The 19,987-nt window shown below is 50.8% G+C and overlaps 1 protein-coding gene across 5 annotated transcripts in view; it reads left to right on the forward strand.

The window, feature by feature from the left end:
- eef1db (eukaryotic translation elongation factor 1 delta b (guanine nucleotide exchange protein)) overlaps window positions 1-18,820 on the forward strand; it is a 59,834-nt gene extending 41,014 nt beyond the window's left edge. For 3 of the 5 annotated variants that reach the window (XM_072508045.1, XM_072508046.1, XM_072508041.1), the window contains exons 4-9: window positions 845-871; window positions 2,830-2,908; window positions 8,427-8,539; window positions 9,469-9,657; window positions 17,485-17,679; window positions 18,731-18,820. In XM_072508045.1, the coding sequence (XP_072364146.1) occupies window positions 845-871; window positions 2,830-2,908; window positions 8,427-8,539; window positions 9,469-9,657; window positions 17,485-17,679; window positions 18,731-18,769 (642 nt within the window). In that variant the 3' untranslated portion in view covers window positions 18,770-18,820. The remainder of the gene's footprint in view (window positions 1-844; window positions 872-2,829; window positions 2,909-8,426; window positions 8,540-9,468; window positions 9,658-17,484; window positions 17,680-18,730) is intronic. The other 2 variants (XM_072508042.1, XM_072508044.1) reach the window with 1 other exon arrangement.
- Window positions 18,821-19,987: the final 1,167 nt, after the last annotated feature.

Consider the following 19,987-nt stretch of genomic DNA (forward strand, 5'->3'; position numbering starts at 1 on the left):
GTATAGTTTGAGCAAATCTGTGAAGACAGATTAAAGTAGCAGGTGATGAACGATGAAGCTGACTCGGGTTCCTGGTCTTTGTCTTTAATATGCTGCTGCTTTGGTGTTGGATGAATCGCTGCCTTTTAGTTTGATCAGGGGAAAGTCGGTGCTTGTGAGAGCGTTGTGAGACTATCACAGTACAGTATGTGAATGTATTTCCACGATCAGATCCAATCCGTTTGGGAGGCCAACAGTAATCCCAAAGAAACGGTCCGGGATAACGTCGACCCCGCCTCGAGCCACGTGAGATTCCATGGCAATGCAAGCCGAGAATTTAGGTGGCATGCTCCCCTCTCCCTGTCACCCAGCATATCACTAACCTCACTATTAATACCTACCGCCTGTATTTCCATTGTAGACTATCAAAAATATATATGGTTGCATTTTGAAGTGAATGGTGTTGACCTGTGCATTGTGTTTTCTTTTTCATTTTTGCATACCATGCCTCACGGTCAAGAAAGACTGTATCTGTCTGACACCCCTCCAGTATTGTCGGTATCCATCCTCTTCTGTGTTTGTCCTTTATGGTGTTGATCTCTTCGACATTTGTCTTGTCGTTATTGTTCGAGTGTTAATGTACTGACCACTGGATCATCGCACCCTTTTCATCTTCGTTAGCCTCCAAATTACCAAGCCCATGGACTCCCACGTTGTTCTCGGGAGAAAGGGTCATGAACGTGTGATTGTTCCTGAGTTGTGCTTCTAGTTTCTGTAGCCGCATGAGAATTGAAGCAAAGGGTTTTAAATCATGTCTGCTCACAAGGTACTAAAGCTCTGTTGTTTGTTTTTATTTCCTGAAAAGAATGTCTTGCTTGTAAATCATCAGAAAGTAAGTACGTTGCTGCAGCTTTTGTCCGCTTTCAGGGTTGGTTGCCTCCCATCTTCTACGTGGTTCTTCACAGTGTGTCTTTCCTTTACTAATATGAAATGTGGCTTCCTCGCGCTGGCTGCTTGCAGAGCTGAGCCATCCATTCCTCATGTCAGCTGCATGCCCCCGCTAAGGGGATGCATTTAAATGCCCGTCGCAGCCAGTTCCAATTCTTTGCTCCCATTAGGCCCACAGGTAAAGACGCTGCCCGGTGTCATGGTATTGCGGTGGTTAGAGCGACTGCCATCTGATTTGATCCGAGGCTGCTTTGCCATCGTTGTCCACCAGTTCCTGGCTGGAGAGTAGACAGCCTGGTGTCGAGAGTGGCACTGCCGACTCCTGCGAGACTGTATTCCATAAAGGGAAGCAGGAGGGGCAAGCGGCAGATCCATCATCTCCTGAACAGAGCACTGAGAACGTGGCTCAGTAACAGGCTATTGGGGCAATGGGTGGGCAGCCATCTGAAAGCATATTCCTCTATTCAGGTACAGCGTTTTGTGATTTTATTTTATATTCTCACCATTCACATCTCTTGAGTTTGTTCAACTTTTAGTTAAAACCTCTTGTCGCCATGGGGTTTGGGGCTGTCCATGTTGTGCCCTAATACTGAGTCATACCAGCCAGGAACAGCCCAGCTCGCTCCTGAACCATCTCGTCTGAGACTGCGATGCTCTCCGGGCCGGTGGGGCAAGAAAAATCCTCAACCTTCTACTGGAAAGGAAGGAACTCCTCTGAGGGGTTACATTGGAAAGGCAAAGCAATCACTGCTGGATCTTTATATTCAAGGGAATGCAAGCCCACTCTTGTAATTTAACCCTTTTAGTTCTGGTGCATTCTGGTGAAGCAGTGCTGCACCTGCTCAAAAGGCATCCTGCCCCAAAGTGCATCCTTTGTGAGGGTACGGTGCCCAGAACTAAATGTAGTTTCCCCAGATGGAGTCTGACTAAGGTTCCGGACCATTCGCTGTTCTTGTATTACAACCTACTATAGATGGGGAGCTCTCACGCGGGGGAAATCACTGTCCTGCAACCCTGTCAGACATCGCACTGGCTTAGATAGTCTTTGGCGGTGATCCTTTTTAAAGCTATTATTTCTTCCTTTGATTCCTCACCTTGAGGCTTTTTTAATAAAGCAGAGTGTAAACTGGACACTGTCTACCGCCACGGCATGGGGTCATTTGGATGTCTCACAAACAGCTGGGTTGTAGGTGGTGTCAAGAAGGCTGCATGGATCTCCACACTGAGGCTGTGTTCACCCCCTCCCCACTTAAAATGGCAGCTTTCCCAATCGTCCCCCAGGCTCCCCACTCCCAGCAACAGGATGACAGCTATACGTGTCATCCACTGTTCCATCGTGCCATTGGGAGAACAGCCTGCACTGACCCAAACAGTGGTGCAAAAGTCAGCAGGTCTGCTTGGTTCGTTGTCAAAGACCTCAAGGAGCCTTATAGAGCTGTAAGGACAGAATGATGTTAAGAGGAGCATCAGGACTTCTTCTGGAATCGTGCACATAGCATCCAGCTGGCTTTCTGTTCTCTGTTGAAAAATGTTGCCTTTATCAGCTGTCCCTTAGAAGAACTGTAATCACCACGTGCAGCAATCAACAAATGTGTGTGCATTTCTGGGTTTCCCACCTTTGCCTGCCCTGTGTGTGTGAGTGCTTCCTGCTCGCTTCCAGGATATTCCCACCCTCTTTCTTTATCTATTTCGCACCATTGGTAAGAGTTCATTGTTGCAGTTTAAATTGGCCTCATTATCCGGAGGGGAAACATTCAGCAATGCGCACCCACTGCCCCTTGAACTCTTACTAATGGGGAGGAGGGAGATTGCGGAAATGAGGGCTAACTCTCTGCCATCTAGGGTCATTCTCTCTCCCTGTCTCCTTTAACTAAGGCTGATTCTTGCATGTTCTATTTTCAGAGCGCTGTGCAAGGTTCAGATGTTGAGCTGTGTACCCGGGTAACCAGCCTAGAGAAGGAGAATCAGAGTTTACAACAGGGTAAGTGGGAGTTTCTTTCACCACAGTCGCTTTGTCAATGTGTTGTCGGACTGAAAAGGAGGGAGGGGGTGATGTTGAGGACTGTGATAAAGGAGAACAGGGTGATGTGGAGACTGGTAATGGGGAACAAGGTGATGTGGAGACTGGTAAAGGGGAACAGGGTGATGTGGAGACTGGTAAAGGGGAACAAGGTGATGTGGAGACTGGTAAAGGGGAACAAGGTGATGTGGAGACTGGTAAAGGGGAACCGGGTGATGTGGAGACTGGTAAAGGGGAACAGGGTGATGTGGAGACTGGTAAAGGGGAACAGGGTGATGTGGAGGACTGTGATAAAGGGGAACAGGGTGATGTGGAGACTGGTAAAGGGGAACAAGGTGATGTGGAGACTGGTAAAGGGGCACAGGGTGATGTGGAGACTGGTAAAGGGGAACAGGGTGATGTGGAGACTGGTAAAGGGGAACAAGGTGATGTGGAGACTGGTACAGGGGAACCGGGTGATGTGGAGACTGGTAAAGGGGAACAAGGTGATGTGGAGACTGGTAAAGGGGCACAGGGTGATGTGGAGACTGGTACAGGGGAACCGGGTGATGTGGAGACTGGTAAAGGGGAACAAGGTGATGTGGAGACTGGTAAAGGGGCACAGGGTGATGTGGAGACTGGTAAAGGGGAACAAGGTGATGTGGGGACTGGTAAAGGGGAACAGGGTGATGTGGAGACTGGTAAATGGGAACAGGGTGATGTGGAGACTGGTAAAGGGGAACAGGGTGATGTGGAGACTGGTAAAGGGGAACAAGGTGATGTGGAGACTGGTAATGGGGCACAGGGTGATGTGGAGACTGGTAAAGGGGAACCGGGTGATGTGGAGACTGGTAAAGGGGAACAAGGTGATGTGGAGACTGGTAATGGGGCACAGGGTGATGTGGAGACTGGTAAAGGGGAACAGGGTGATGTGGAGACTGGTAAAGGGGCACAGGGTGATGTGGAGACTGGTAAAGAGGAACAAGGTGATGTGGAGACTGGTAAAGGGGAACAAGGTGATGTGGAGACTGGTAAAGGGGAACCGGGTGATGTGGAGACTGGTAAAGGGGAACAGGGTGATGTGGAGACTGGTAAAGGGGAACAGGGTGATGTGGAGGACTGTGATAAAGGGGAACAGGGTGATGTGGAGACTGGTAAAGGGGAACAAGGTTATGTGGAGACTGGTAAAGGGGCACAGGGTGATGTGGAGACTGGTAAAGGGGAACAGGGTGATGTGGAGACTGGTAAAGGGGAACAAGGTGATGTGGAGACTGGTACAGGGGAACCGGGTGATGTGGAGACTGGTAAAGGGGAACAGGGTGATGTGGAGACTGGTAAAGGGGAACAGGGTGATGTGGAGGACTGTGATAAAGGGGAACAGGGTGATGTGGAGACTGGTAAAGGGGAACAAGGTTATGTGGAGACTGGTAAAGGGGCACAGGGTGATGTGGAGACTGGTAAAGGGGAACAGGGTGTTGTGGAGACTGGTAAAGGGGAACAAGGTGATGTGGAGACTGGTACAGGGGAACCGGGTGATGTGGAGACTGGTAAAGGGGAACAAGGTGATGTGGAGACTGGTAATGGGGCACAGGGTGATGTGGAGACTGGTACAGGGGAACAGGGTGATGTGGAGACTGGTAAAGGGGAACAGGGTGATGTGGAGACTGGTAAAGGGGAACAGGGTGATGTGGAGACTGGTACAGGGGAACAGGGTGATGTGGAGACTGGTAAAGGGGAACAGGGTGATGTGGAGACTGGTAAAGGGGAACAGGGTGATGTGGAGACTGGTAAAGGGGCACAGGGTGATGTGGAGGATGTGTAAATGGGAACAGGGTGATGTGGAGACTGGTAAAGGGGAACAGGGTGATGTGGAGACTGGTAAATGGGAACAGGGTGATGTGGAGACTGGTAAAGGGGAACAGGGTGATGTGGAGACTGGTAAAGGGGCACAGGGTGATGTGGAGACTGGTAAAGAGGAACAAGGTGATGTGGAGACTGGTAAAGGGGAACAAGGTGATGTGGAGACTGGTAAAGGGGAACCGGGTGATGTGGAGACTGGTAAAGGGGAACAGGGTGATGTGGAGACTGGTAAAGGGGAACAGGGTGATGTGGAGGACTGTGATAAAGGGGAACAGGGTGATGTGGAGACTGGTAAAGGGGAACAAGGTGATGTGGAGACTGGTAAAGGGGCACAGGGTGATGTGGAGACTGGTAAAGGGGAACAGGGTGATGTGGAGACTGGTAAAGGGGAACAAGGTGATGTGGAGACTGGTACAGGGGAACCGGGTGATGTGGAGACTGGTAAAGGGGAACAAGGTGATGTGGAGACTGGTAATGGGGCACAGGGTGATGTTGAGACTGGTAAAGGGGAACAGGGTGATGTGGAGACTGGTACTGGGGAACAGGGTGATGTGGAGACTGGTAAAGGGGAACAGGGTGATGTGGAGACTGGTAAAGGGGAACAGGGTGATGTGGAGACTGGTAAAGGGGCACAGGGTGATGTGGAGGATGTGTAAATGGGAACAGGCTGATGTGGAGACTGGTAAAGGGGAACAGGGTGATGTGGAAACTGGTAAAGGGGAACAGGGTGATGTGGAGACTGGTACAGGGGAACAGGGTGATGTGGAGACTGGTAAAGGGGAACCGGGTGATGTGGCGACTGGTAAAGGGCAACAGGGTGGTGTGGAGACTGGTAAAGGAGAACAGGGTGATGTGGAGACTGGTAAAGGGGAACCGGGTGATCTGGAGACTGGTAAAGGGGAACAGGGTGATGCAGAGACTGGTAAAGGGGAACAGGGTGATGTGGAGACTGGTAAAGGGGAACAAGGTGATGGGGAGACTAGTAAAGGGGCACAGAGTGATGTGGAGACTGGTAAAGGGGAACCGGGTGATGTTGAGACTGGTAAAGGGGAACCGGGTGATCTGGAGGGTGGTAAAGGGGAACAGGGTGATGTGGGGACTGGTAAAGGGGAACAGGGTGATGTGGAGACTGGTGAAGGGGAACAGGGTGATGTGGAGACTGGTAAAGGGGCACAGGGTGATGTGGAGACTGGTAAAGGGGAACTGGGTGATGTGGAGACTGGTAAAGGGGAACTGGGTGATGTTGAGACTGGTAAAGGGGAACCGGGTGATCTGGAGGGTGGTAAAGGGGAACAGGGTGATGTGGGGACTGGTAAAGGGGAACAGGGTGATGTGGAGACTGGTGAAGGGGAACAGGGTGATGTGGAGACTGGTACAGGGGAACAGGGTGATGTGGAGACTGGTAAAGGGGCACAGGGTGATGTGGAGACTGGTAAAGGGGCACAGGGTGATGTGGAGACTGGTAAAGGGGAACTGGGTGATGTGGAGACTGGTAAAGGGGAAACAAGGTGATGTGGAGACTGGTAAAGGGGAACAGGGTGATGTGGAGACTGGTGAAGGGGAACCAGGTGATGCAGAGACGGGTAAAGGGGAACGGGGTGATGTGGAGACTGGTAAAGGGGCACATGGTGATGTGGAGACTGGTAAAGGGGAACCGGGTGATGTGGAGACTGGTAAAGGGGAACCGGGTGATGTGGAGACTGGTAAAGGGGAACAGGGTGATGTGGAGACTGGTAAAGGGGCACAGTGATGTGGAGGACTGGTAAAGGGGAACAGGGTGATGTGGAGGACTGGTAAAGGGGAACAGGGTGATGCGGAGGAATTTAAATTCAATTAGTAAAATCTGATGACCATGAAACCATTGTTGATTGTTGTAAAAGCCCATTGGGTGCATTAATGTCCTTTAGTAAATCTGCCGTCCTTACCTGGTCTGACCTACATCTGACTCCAGACCCACAGCAATGTGGTTGACTCTAAAATGCCCTCAGAAATGGCCCAGCCATCACCCTGTTCCCCTTTACCAGCCAGCCACTCAGTTGTATTCAACGATTACAAAAAGGAATGAAACTGGACGGACCACCTGGCATCGACCTAGGCGCAGGAAACGACAACAGCGAACCCAGACCTGTTGACTCTGGAAAGTCCTCCTTACGAACAGGGGCCTTATGCCAAAGTTGGGAGAGCTGTCTCACTGACATTTTGCCGGGTCTCCCGGGGAGGGGCGTCTGTTGTGCAGTGTTGAATGTGTTGAAATGCAGCAAGACCTGGACAAAATCCAGGCTTAAGTGGCAAGTTACATTTGTGCCACACAAATGGCAAGCAACGACCATCGCCTACAAGAGAGGATCTAGCCATCGCCCCATGACAATTCAATGGCATTACCATCACTGAATCCCCCACGATCAACATCCTGGGGGTTACCATTGATCAGAAACTGAACTGGACTAGCCACATAAATACTGTGAAAAGAAGAAAGTAATCAAATGTCTGGCTTAAATTGTGAAATAAGTGAGAATTAAGCTCCATTGTTGAAACATAAACTTCCATACGTGTTGCGACGAGCCACACAATGAAAGAAGAAAAAACACTAAGATGATGCCCAGACTGCCAAAAAATGGGATAAATCAACAGAGGTAACAGGCTACGAATCCGATAGCGAGTAACTCACCTCCTGGCCCCGCCTGTCGGCGGGGGGGTGGGGGGGCATCATGCCAAGCCCTATTCTGTTCGTAACCAATCTTCAGGGGGCCACATTTACAGCACAGAAACAGGCCATTCGGCCCAACTGGTTCAATCCTGTGTTTTGGCTTCACTTAATCACCTCTTCATTTCACTCCATCAATATATCCTCCTATTCCTTTCTCTCCTAATGCTTGCTTAGTTTTCCCTTCACTGCGTCCACACTATTTGCCTTATTACCTGTGGCAGCAAGTTTTACATTCTCGACAAGCTCTGGGTGAATAAGTTTCTCCTGAATTCTCTATTGGGTTTAACAGCGACTACCTTGTATTCACAGCCATGGCGCAAATGACTGTTTCATCTGTCCACCCTATCGGAACCTTTCAAAATCTGATGGGCCACCTCCAACCTGTTTTGTCTTTTCTCTAAGCTGTGGTATTGTCTCTGGAAATCCTTTTTTGCAGCTTCTCAAATGCCTCTCCATTCCTTTTGTTATATGCAGATTCAAAGGAAGAGTTTCCCTTTCTATTCTCTGCGTAATATTAACACCTCTTGGCTATGGTTCCATGGCAACCGTCGTTTTATTGAAGCACTCAGTAGATTGTATCCTGGCTCCCTGCATTGTAAATGTACTTGCTGCAGAGGCCATTGGAGAACTCGATAGTGTAAAGCTCTGAAATCTAGCAACAACCTCCACTTTAACCTTGGTTCTACTTATTCCATTTCTTCTTCAGTATAACCAAATGTGCCTTCATTGTTACTGCTTTCATTACCTGTCTGAATCCACACCCATGTCCTTGTCTGCTAACTGCCGTCACCTCCTGACAGGCATCCACTTCGTGGCCCTCGGCCGGGAGAATCAAGTTTGTTTTATACTTGGCCTCCACTGCTGTGTCCTTAATACAATGCTCTGGTGTGTGTGGGTTGCACTTTGATGCTGCTCCTTTTTACTCCTTGTTAGTGGTGGAGGACCTGCGCTTGGCACTGTCAAAGCTGGAGACTCGCCTGTCGACGTTGGAGAAATCCTCGACCAGCCCCAAGCCTGTAGTCTGCCCCCCAGCCCCAGACAACAAGGTAAGATCCCATTATCATTTACCCCGACCTCCTTTTCCTGGGATTGATCCTGTGTGGAAGAATGGATGGATAGGCACCCTCCAGTACCTCAGCACGACAGGATGTTTGTTACTCCCCCATGAGAGGGTAGCAAATGAGACTGCCCCTGTACTTGTCTAAAGTGCATGTCATTGGATAAAGTTCACGTGGTGGGGCAGCACGGTGGCGCAGTGGTTAGCACTGCTGCCTCACGGCACCGAGTTCCCAGGTTTGATCCCGGCTCTGAGTCACTGTCCATGTGGAGTTTGCACATTTTCTCCGTGTCTGCGTGGGTTTCGCCCCCACAACCCAAAGATGTGCAGGGTAGGTGGATAGGCCGCACTTAAAAAATAAAAATAAAAATAAAAAAATTGCCCCTTAATTGGAAAAAAATGAATTGGTCTCTCTATATCTTTTTTTTAATTTAAATTTTTTTTTAAAAACTTCACGTGGTGAGCTTGCACGCAGAAGTATTTGGGAGAACTGGGACAAATTCTGCCTCACTTCCCCAAGGCCTCGTTTGCCCCGGTAGGACCAGATTCCACAATTCTGCCGGGCTGATGGTTGAATTAGGAGAAGGCCTCATTAAATGGGGGGGATTTAGCAAAGGGAACCGGTGAATGAGAGTGGGAGGCAGAACATGGAAACATAGAAAATAGGTGCAGGAATAGGCCCTTCGGCAGCCATGTAGCCTCCACTTCTGTAAATGGATGAATGTGCTCTACTCAGGTTGATGGAAGGGGGACTGTTGACCAGTCATGGGCGCACTTTCTGTCTCTCAAAGGCTCTGAGCTGCCTGTGTACTGGTGGTGTATGAGTGTTGAAAGGGGTGTGACGGTGGTTTCATTCACACGGTCCTTTTCTCCAGAGATTTTCTCCTGTAAACGTGCTGCTCTTCCTTTTATACAAAGCCCAGCACGAAGCAGCCTGAGGCAGAGGAGGATGAAGACGATGACATTGATCTATTTGGAAGCAGTGATGAAGAAGAGAGTGCAGAGAAGGAGAGGATTCGTGAGGAACGGTTACGTGAATACGCAGCAAAGAAATCCAAGAAACCAGCCCTCATTGCCAAGTCCTCTATCCTTCTGGATGTGAAACCGGTAAGCTGCCTTTTACCCACCCACACCAAACTCCACCACTACCCACGGTGATTGGAGTGAAGGGGTTTGTTCACTGGACAGCGATTGGGATGGACGGGGATTGTTTTCGGGACAGTGATTGGGATGGAGGGGGTTTGTTCACTGGACAGCGATTGGGATGGAGGGGGATTGTTCTCGGGACAGTGATTGGGATGGAGGGGGATTGTTCACTGGGCAGTGATTGGGATGGAGGGGGATTGTTCTCGGAACAGTGATTGGGATGGAGGGGGATTGTTCACTGGGCAGTGATTGGGGTGGAAGGGGATTGTTCACTGGACAGTGATTGGGGTGGAGGGGGATTGTTCACTGGGCAGTGATTGGGGTGGAGGGGGATTGTTCACTGGACAGTGATTGGGGTGGAGGGGGATTGTTCACTGGGCAGTGATTGGGATGGAGGGGGATTGTTCACTGGGCAGTGATTGGGTTGGAGGGGGATTGTTCACTGGACAGAGATTGGGATGGAGGGGGATTGTTCACTGGACAGTGATTGGGGTGGAGGGGGATTGTTCACTGGACAGTGATTGGGGTGGAAGGGGATTGTTCACTGGGCAGTGATTGGGATGGAGGGGGATTGTTCACTGAGCAGTGATTGGGATGGAGGGGGATTGTTCACTGGGCAGTGATTGGGGTGGAGGGGGATTGTTCACTGGACAGTGATTGGGGTGGAGGGGGTTTGTTCACTGGGCAGTGATTGGGGTGGAGGGGGATTGTTCACTGGACAGAGATTGGGATGGAGGGGGATTGTTCACTGGGCAGTGATTGGGGTGGAGGGGGATTGTTCACTGGACAGTGATTGGGGTGGAGGGGGTTTGTTCACTGGGCAGTGATTGGGATGGAGGGGGATTGTTCACTGGACAGTGATTGGGGTGGAGGGGGATTGTTCACTGGGCAGTGATTGGGATGGAGGGGGATTGTTCACTGGGCAGTGATTGGGTTGGAGGGGGATTGTTCACTGGACAGTGATTGGGGTGGAGGGGGTTTGTTCACTGGGCAGTGATTGGGATGGAGGGGGATTGTTCACTGGGCAGTGATTGGGGTGGAGGGGGATTGTTCACTGGACAGTGATTGGGATGGAGGGGGATTGTTCACTGGACAGTGATTGGGGTGGAGGGGGATTGTTCACTGGGCAGTGATTGGGGTGGAGGGGGATTGTTCACTGGGCAGTGATTGGGGTGGAGGGGGTTTGTTCACTGGACAGTGATTGGGATGGAGGGGGATTGTTCACTGGGCAGTGATTGGGGTGGAGGGGGATTGTTCACTGGGCAGTGATTGGGGTGGAGGGGGATTGTTCTCGGGACAGTGATTGGGGTGGAGGGGGATTGTTCACTGGACAGTGATTGGGGTGGAGGGGGATTGTTCACTGGACAGTGATTGGGATGGAGGGGGATTGTTCACTGGACAGTGATTGGGATGGAGGGGGATTGTTCACTGGACAGTGATTGGGATGGAGGGAGATTGTTCACTGGACAGTGATTGGGGTGGAGGGGGATTGTTCACTGGACAGTGATTGGGGTGGAGGGGGATTGTTCACTGGACAGTGATTGGGATGGAGGGGGATTGTTCACTGGACACTGATTGGGATGGAGGGGGATTGTTCACTGGGCAGTGATTGGGATGGAGGGGGATTGTTCACTGGACAGTGATTGGGATGGAGGGGGATTGTTCACTGGACAGAGATTGGGGTGGAGGGAGATTGTTTACTGGACAGTAATTGGGATGGAGGGGGATTGTTCACTGGACAGTGATTGGGATGGAGGGGGATTGTTCACTGGACAGTGATTGGGATGGAGGGGGATTGTTCACTGGACAGTGATTGGGATGGAGGGGGATTGTTCACTGGGCAGTGATTGGGATGGAGGGGGATTGTTCACTGGGCAGTGATTGGGATGGAGGGGGATTGTTCACTGGGCAGTGATTGGGATGGAGGGGGATTGTTCACTGGGCAGTGATTGGGATGGAGGGGGATTGTTCACTGGACAGTGATTGGGGTGGAGGGGGATTGTTTACTGGACAGTGATTGGGGTGGAGGGGGATTGTTCTCGGGACAGTGATTGGGGTGGAGGGGGATTGTTCACTGGGCAGTGATTGGGATGGAGGGGGATTGTTCACTGGGCACTGATTGGGATGGAGGGGGATTGTTCACTGGGCACTGATTGGGATGGAGGGGGATTGTTCACTGGGCACTGATTGGGATGGAGGGGGATTGTTCACTGGACAGTGATTGGGATGGAGGGGGATTGTTCACTGGGCACTGATTGGGATGGAGGGGGATTGTTCACTGGGCACTGATTGGGATGGAGGGGGTTGTTCACTGGGCACTGATTGGGATGGAGGGGGATTGTTCACTGGACAGTGATTGGGATGGAGGGGGATTGTTCACTGGGCAGTGATTGGGATATTGGGTTGGAGGGGGATTGTTCACTGGGCAGTGATTGGGGTGGAGAGGGATTGTTCACTGGACAGTGATTGGGATGGAGGGGGATTGTTCACTGGGCAGTGATTGGGGTGGAGGGGGATTGTTCACTGGGCAGTGATTGGGGTGGAAGGGGATTGTTCACTGGACAGTGATTGGGATGGAGGGGGATTGTTCACTGGACAGTGATTGGGATGGAGGGGGATTGTTCACTGGACAGTGATTGGGATGGAGGGGGATTGTTCACTGGGCAGTGATTGGGGTGGAGGGGGTTTGTTCACTGGGCAGTGATTGGGATGGAGGGGGATTGTTCACTGGGCAGTGATTGGGATGGAGGGGGATTGTTCACTGGGCAGTGATTGGGATGGAGGGGGATTGTTCACTGGACAGTGATTGGGATGGAGGGGGATTGTTCACTGGGCAGTGATTGGGGTGGAGGGGGATTGTTCACTGGACAGTGATTGGGATGGAGGGGGATTGTTCACTGGACAGTGATTGGGATGGAGGGGGATTGTTCACTGGGCAGTGATTGGGATGGAGGGGGATTGTTCACTGGACAGTGATTGGGATGGAGGGGGATTGTTCACTGGGCAGTGATTGGGGTGGAGGGGGATTGTTCACTGGACAGTGATTGGGATGGAGGGGGATTGTTCACTGGACAGTGATTGGGGTGGAGGGGGATTGTTCACTGGACAGTGATTGGGGTGGAGGGGGATTGTTCACTGGGCAGTGATTGGGGTGGAGGGGGATTGTTCACTGGGCAGTGATTGGGGTGGAGGGGGATTGTTCACTGGACAGTGATTGGGATGGAGGGGGATTGTTCACTGGACAGTGATTGGGATGGAGGGGGATTGTTCACTGGGCAGTGATTGGGATGGAGGGGGATTGTTCACTGGGCAGTGATTGGGGTGGAGGGGGATTGTTCACTGGACAGTGATTGGGATGGAGGGGGATTGTTCACTGGGCAGTGATTGGGGTGGAGAGGGATTGTTCACTGGGCAGTGATTGGGATGAAGGGGGATTGTTCACTGGGCAGTGATTGGGATGAAGGGGGATTGTTCACTGGGCAGTGATTGGGATGGAGGGGGATTGTTCACTGGACAGTGATTGGGGTGGAGGGGGATTGTTCACTGGACAGTGATTGGGATGGAGGGGGATTGTTCACTGGGCAGTGATTGGGATGGAGGGGGATTGTTCACTGGGCAGTGATTGGGGTGGAGGGGGATTGTTCACTGGGCAGTGATTGGGATGAAGGGGGATTGTTCACTGGGCAGTGATTGGGATGGAGGGGGATTGTTCACTGGACAGTGATTGGGATGGACGGGGATTGTTCACTGGACAGTGATTGGGGTGGAGGGGGATTGTTCACTGGGCAGTGATTGGGATGGAGGGGGATTGTTCACTGGGCAGTGATTGGGATGGAGGGGGATTGTTCACTGGGCAGTGATTGGGATGGAGGGGGATTGTTCACTGGGCAGTGATTGGGATGGAGGGGGATTGTTCACTGGGCAGTGATTGGGGTGGAGGGGGATTGTTCACTGGACAGTGATTGGGGTGGAGGGGGATTGTTCACTGGGCAGTGATTGGGATGGAGGGGGATTGTTCACTGGGCAGTGATTGGGGTGGAGGGGGATTGTTCACTGGACAGTGATTGGGTTGGAGGGGGATTGTTCACTGGACCGTGATTGGGGTGGAGGGGGATTGTTCACTGGGCAGTGATTGGGATGGAGGGGGATTGTTCACTGGGCAGTGATTGGGGTGGAGGGGGATTGTTCACTGGACAGTGATTGGGATGGAGGGGGATTGTTCACTGGGCAGTGATTGGGGTGGAGGGGGATTGTTCACTGGACAGTGATTGGGATGGAGGGGGATTGTTCACTGGGCAGTGATTGGGGTGGAGGGGGATTGTTCACTGGACAGTGATTGGGATGGAGGGGGATTGTTCACTGGGCAGTGATTGGGGTGGAGGGGGATTGTTCACTGGACAGAGATTGGGATGGAGGGGGATTGTTCACTGGACAGTGATTGGGGTGGAGGGGGATTGTTCACTGGGCAGTGATTGGGATGGAGGGGGATTGTTCACTGGACACTGATTGGGACATTGGGGTGGAGGGGGATTGTTCACTGGGCAGTGATTGGGGTGGAGGGGGATTGTTCACTGGGCAGTGATTGGGGTGGAGGGGGATTGTTCACTGGGCAGTGATTGGGATGGAGGGGGATTGTTCACTGGGCAGTGATTGGGGTGGAGGGGGATTGTTCACTGGGCAGTGATTGGGATGGAGGGGGATTGTTCACTGGACAGTGATTGGGGTGGAGGGGGATTGTTCACTGGGCAGTGATTGGGATGGAGGGGGATTGTTCACTGGGCAGTGATTGGGGTGGAGGGGGATTGTTCACTGGACAGTGATTGGGATGGAGGGGGATTGTTCACTGGACAGAGATTGGGATGGAGGGGGATTGTTCACTGGACAGTGATTGGGATGGAGGGGGTTTATTCACTGGACAGTGATTGGGATGGAGGGGGTTTATTCACTGGACCGTGATTTTTGTTGGGTCTTTGGTGACCCGGTGAATCAGGTAGTGGGAAATTCTGTTGACTCTGATTTTTCCAAGGTCTTTCTCACGGTACGTTCTAAAATCTGTGTAATGCCCGCCACCAGCAGCTAACTACTGTGGATGCTGGAAACTGGAAAAAACACAGAAAATGCTGAAAGCACTCAGCATGTGTATAAGGAAACAGGAACTATAAAGTGTTGGAATTAACGAGTCTTTTTCAAATTGGCAGGCAGTGACTAATGGGGTACCAAAGGGATCGGAGCCGGGATCCCAGCTGTTCACAATATAAATTAATGATTTAGAAGAGGAAACAAAATGTCGTATCTCCAGATTTGCAGGTGACCCCAAATTGGGTGGGAGGGTGAGCTGTGAGGAGGACGCAGAGATCTTTCAGTGTGATTTGGACAAGTTGACTGAGTGGGACAATGACTGGCAGATGCAGTATAATTTCGAGAAATGCAAAGTTATCCACTTTGGTAGCAAAAATAGGAAGGCCGGTTATTATTTGAATGGATGTAAATTGAGATGTAGATGCTCAGCGAGACCTTTGTGTCCTCGTGCATCCGTCGCTGAAAGTAAGCACGCAGGTACAGCAGATGGTAAAGAAGGCAAATGGTATGTTGGCTTTCATTACAAGAGGATTTGAGTACAGGAGCAGAGATGTCTTGCTGCAGTTATACAGGGGCTTGGTGAGGCCACACCTGGAATATTGTGTGCAGTTTTGGTCTCTTTATCTGAGGAAGGATGTTCTTGCTACAGAGGGAGTGCAGCGAAGGTTTAGCAGACTGATTCCTGGGATGGCGGGACTGACATAAGAGGAGAGATTGAATTGGTTAGGATTGTATTCGCTGGAGTTCAGAAGAATATGGGGGGATCTCATATAAACCTAGAAAATCCTGACAGGACTAGACAGGGTAGATGCAGGAAGGATGTTCCTGATGATGTGGGTGTCCAGAACCAGGAGTCACGGCCTGAAGATGCGAAGTCGACCATTTAGGACAGAGATTGGGAGAAATTTCATCACCCAGAGAGCCTGTGGAATTTGTTCCCAGAGGAAGTAGTTGAGGCCAAACACTTACCTTTTCAAGAAGCAGTTAGATATAGCACTCCGCACGAAGAGGATCAAAGGATATTGGGGGAAAGCGGGACTAGGCTATTGAGTTGGATGATCGGCCGTGATAATGGCGGAGCGGGCTTGAAGGACCGAATGGCCTCCTCCTGGTTGCTCTGTTCACCATGATTGGAAATGGTTAACATTTCTCTTCAACATTTCTCCTCATGGTGAAGCTTGCCAACAATCAGCATTCTCTTTTCATGCCGTGTCAATCGTTTCCCCCCGTTACAGTTTGGGAATTTCTACTGAGCTATCCTGATGAATCAAAGGTGAAACAATTTGACAGGCCATGTCTCATTTAAAAAAATGTTTTTTTGCAGCAATGCTCTATGACTGAATAAATGTTTCAAAAACAAAATGAAAAGGGGCTGTTTTCACCGGCGGCAGGAGGGTATCGGTATGCAGAGGATGGATGAGGATGGTTTTTTTTTTTTTGCAGAGTGTATCGTTGTGTTCTGGAATGCACTGAATGAAAGGATAGTGGTGATTGAGTAATAATGTTCAAAGCAGAATTGGACAAACACACAGCCAGGGGGAAAGTGCAGGAGAGCAGGACTAATTGGGTAAAGCTCTCAGGAAGTTGGCATGCCGCCTGCTACACAGTAAGATTCTGTGCATTCAACAGTTGAACTTTGCAAAGAAGGTGCATACAGCAAGTGCAGCACGGTAGCACAGTGGTTATCACAGTTGCTTCACAGCTCCAGGGTCCCAGGTTCGATTCCGACTTGGGTCACTGTCTGTGCGGAGTCTGCACGTCCTCCCCGTGTCTGCGTGGGTTTCCTCCGGGTGCTCCGGTTTCCTCCCGCAAGTCCAAAGATGTGCAGGTTAGGTGGATTGGCCACGCTAAATTGTCCCTTAGCGTCCCAAAGGTTAGCTGGGGTTACGGGAATAGGGTGGAGGTGTGGGCTTAAGTAGAGCCCTCTTTCCAAGGGCCGGTGCAGACTCGATGGGCCGAATGACCTCCTTCTGCACTGTAAATTCTATGATTCTAAGTGCCTGCACATTTCTCCTCTCCCATCCGCTATGAATGTAGCTTTCAGGCTTGGGAATTAATTGTGTGACCGGTTAACGTTATTTATGACGAGCAGTGGGTGTTGGGCAGTGACATGCTTCGCACATCCTGGAGAAGGCTGAGGAGAACAGTTCAGGTGATTCTGTATTTGTTTCTGTACCGTCTTGAGCAGTACCTTGCAACACACCGTTTAAGGCTTTCACCACCCATGTTTTTGTTGCCCAGAGATGTGTGTAATCAGGACATGAGTGAAATACAAATGTAAATGAGAGCAGAAACGCACTACGCCTCACCCAGGTTTTGTGGCTGATTTGATCTCTGCCCCAGCCACCCCCCCCCCCCCACAGGATATTCCATCTTTTTCAACTGTTGGGGTTTAGTTTTTCTCAGCAGATCGAGATTCATTCAAAGCAGTTTGCACTGACAAAACGGACAGGTAACTCCCTACGGGGGTGGCGGGGGGAGGCAGACCAGTTATACGGAGGAGCTCGGATAGGTGACTGTGATGTAGACACTTCAGTTGAGTTGGGTGATCATACTGAATGGGGGAGCAGGCTCGAAGGGCAGAATGGCCTCCTCCTATTTCCCGTGTTTCATTGAGCGGACAGGGCATAGGTTTTGGTCCGTCAAAGCTGTCTGTGGAAAGCGGGGGTTGACTGCGACTATACTGAGATGAGTGCATGTTCTCCGCAGTGGGACGACGAGACAGACATGGCGAAGCTGGAGGAGAGCGTGCGCACAGTACAGCTGGGCGGCTTGGTGTGGGGAGGCTCCAAGCTGGTACCGGTCGGGTACGGGATCAAGAAACTCCAGATCCAGTGTGTGGTGGAAGATGATAAGGTTGGCACAGATCTGCTGGAGGAAGAAATCACCAAGTTTGAGGATTACGTGAGTATTGAACAGTAAAGCTGGCTATCGGGATGGATGGTGGAGCTCGGCATTACTGGGGCTGGGCTTATTTGGAATACACCACCTTGGCCGGTTAGAAATGCAAAATCAGGAAATGAGTGGTAACATCGTCCCCTCCCTCGCACACAAACCCGACCTCGCCATAAATCATCCATTCCGTCATCATTCCTGGGTTAAGTTCCTGAATTCCCTGCTTTATAACCCTGCGAGCGTGTCTTTGTTACACGGGCTGCAGCGGCTCACCAACATCACCATGCTGCGGGCACCAGAGATGGGGAATTAATGCAGCATTGCCAGTGATGTCACAAATGTCCCCGCTCCGGTCCCTATCTCTCTGGGGGAAGTGTCTCGGGGCCAGATCTGCTCAGCTTGAGTTATACCTATGATCACGTTGCACTGCCAATCCTGTTGGGAGGTGTATCCGGTTATGTCTTGTCCTCTGACATGCTCCTCTATGCCACTGTTTTTCAAACTTTTTACCAACCGGCCGACCTGCGCGACCCACCATTTTCTCTTACCTTGTTTGTTGCTGACAAAAATGGAGGAAATGGTTTTGGGTTCCTTTGGCCTCCCGAACTTAGAAAAAAAAGGCTGCGACTATATTTTAAAAATGCGCCCGCAATGCGCATGCATGCCCGATCGTCGGTGCGCGTTTGCGCATGCGCATTGCGACCAAATTTTTATTATCCGTTCCTGGCCATTTTGAAGGCCGCTCGCAGCCGGCATAGTTAAAAGCCGGCTGTTGCGCTCGGATCTGCGCGATCGGGAGCGCCGTGACGGATGGCGCCGCGGGTCGCACCCCCGAGTTTGACAATGCCAGCTCCTGCCCACAGAACGCACTTGTTCCCTGTTGTCATATTCATCCGTTGCACAATTTGCATCATGAACCCATTCTGAGAGTTCTGCAGGTTTGCAGCCCTTGGTGGTGTGTGTTGTCTCAATAACCTGGTGGTGAAATCTTTAACTTTGTGGTTAATAGTCACCGGCGTCTCTTCTAATCAACATCTTTCTTTTCTTTGTTCATTTTCAGGTGCAAAGCGTAGATGTTGCTGCCTTTAACAAGATCTAAAGACTGCTGAATCTTTCCCAGAGTTAGACGAATAAAGAAGGGATTGAATTACCTGTCCCATCTAGTCCTTTATTTAACTCACCGGGAGATGTAACACCCCTTTTACTTCCTTCTCACTGTACCTGGCCCCAAGCGACACCTCCAGGGTGAAGCAGCGGTTGTGTCTCCTGTTTTAAATTGAGTTGTCACTCACCGTGCAGTGGTCTCCACACGGGGGAGGCCAAACGTAGACTGGACGACCACTTTGTGAAGTGTTACCATTCAGCTCGCAAGCAGGATCCTGACCATCCAGTCACTTAATCTTCCTGTTGTCACTCTTGCTCTCTGCCCTCAGTCCTCTGCACTGTTCCAATCAGGCTCAAAGCAAGTTCGAGGAGCAGCAACCCCATCTTTTGTTAAGGCATTTTACAGCCTTCCGGACTCAACATTGAGTTCAACAGTAGAAACAGAAAGTGCTGGGAAAATGCAACAGGTTTGGCATCATCTGTGGGGAGAGAAACGGAATGAATGTTTTGAGGCTAATATGACTCTTCAGAAATGAAGATGGGAAGAAATGTGATGGTGTTCATGCTGTTTAATAAGGCGGAACAGGGATGTGGGGGGGGGGGGGTGCAGATCAAGTAGAACAAAAGGGGGGTGGCCAGGGAGTGGCTTAGAGGGCAGGAGAGTCACTGGTCCGCTCTGTAATTTCCAACAGCTTGTCCCCTTCCCACTGCACCTTCCCATGCAATTGCAAGCTGTGTAACAGCTGCCCCCTTTCACCCCTCTCCTCAACATCCAGGTGAAAGTGATTTGTTTGTACTCAGTGTAGCTGCTCACGGTGCCGTTTCCTCTACGCTGGGGAAATCAAACCCAAACTGAGCTCTGCTTTGTGGAGCACCTCCTCTTGGTGACCCTTTGTTTGCCAAGTCACAGGTTGCTCTCACACACACACATTTATCCTTGGTCCATTGCACTGTCCCAATGGATCCCAACACAAGCTTGGGGCACAGCACCTCCTGTTCCAGTTAGGCACTTTACAGCCTTGTGGACTCGACATGTCAGTTCAACAACACCAGGCTGTGAATTGTGTCCTCCATTTTGAATGTTTCCCTGACCAAGAGCCAGTCTGTTTCTTGGTTTCATGTTTTTGTTTTCAGAGAGAGCTGTCTTTAATCTGCCCTTAAACTTAGTCTGGACACCTTTGCCGCAGGGGTTCCCAAACTGGGCCTCTGTGAA

The sequence above is a fragment of the Scyliorhinus torazame genome, chromosome 6 (genome assembly GCF_047496885.1).
Source record: "Scyliorhinus torazame isolate Kashiwa2021f chromosome 6, sScyTor2.1, whole genome shotgun sequence".
Classification (NCBI taxonomy): Eukaryota; Metazoa; Chordata; class Chondrichthyes; order Carcharhiniformes; family Scyliorhinidae; genus Scyliorhinus; species Scyliorhinus torazame.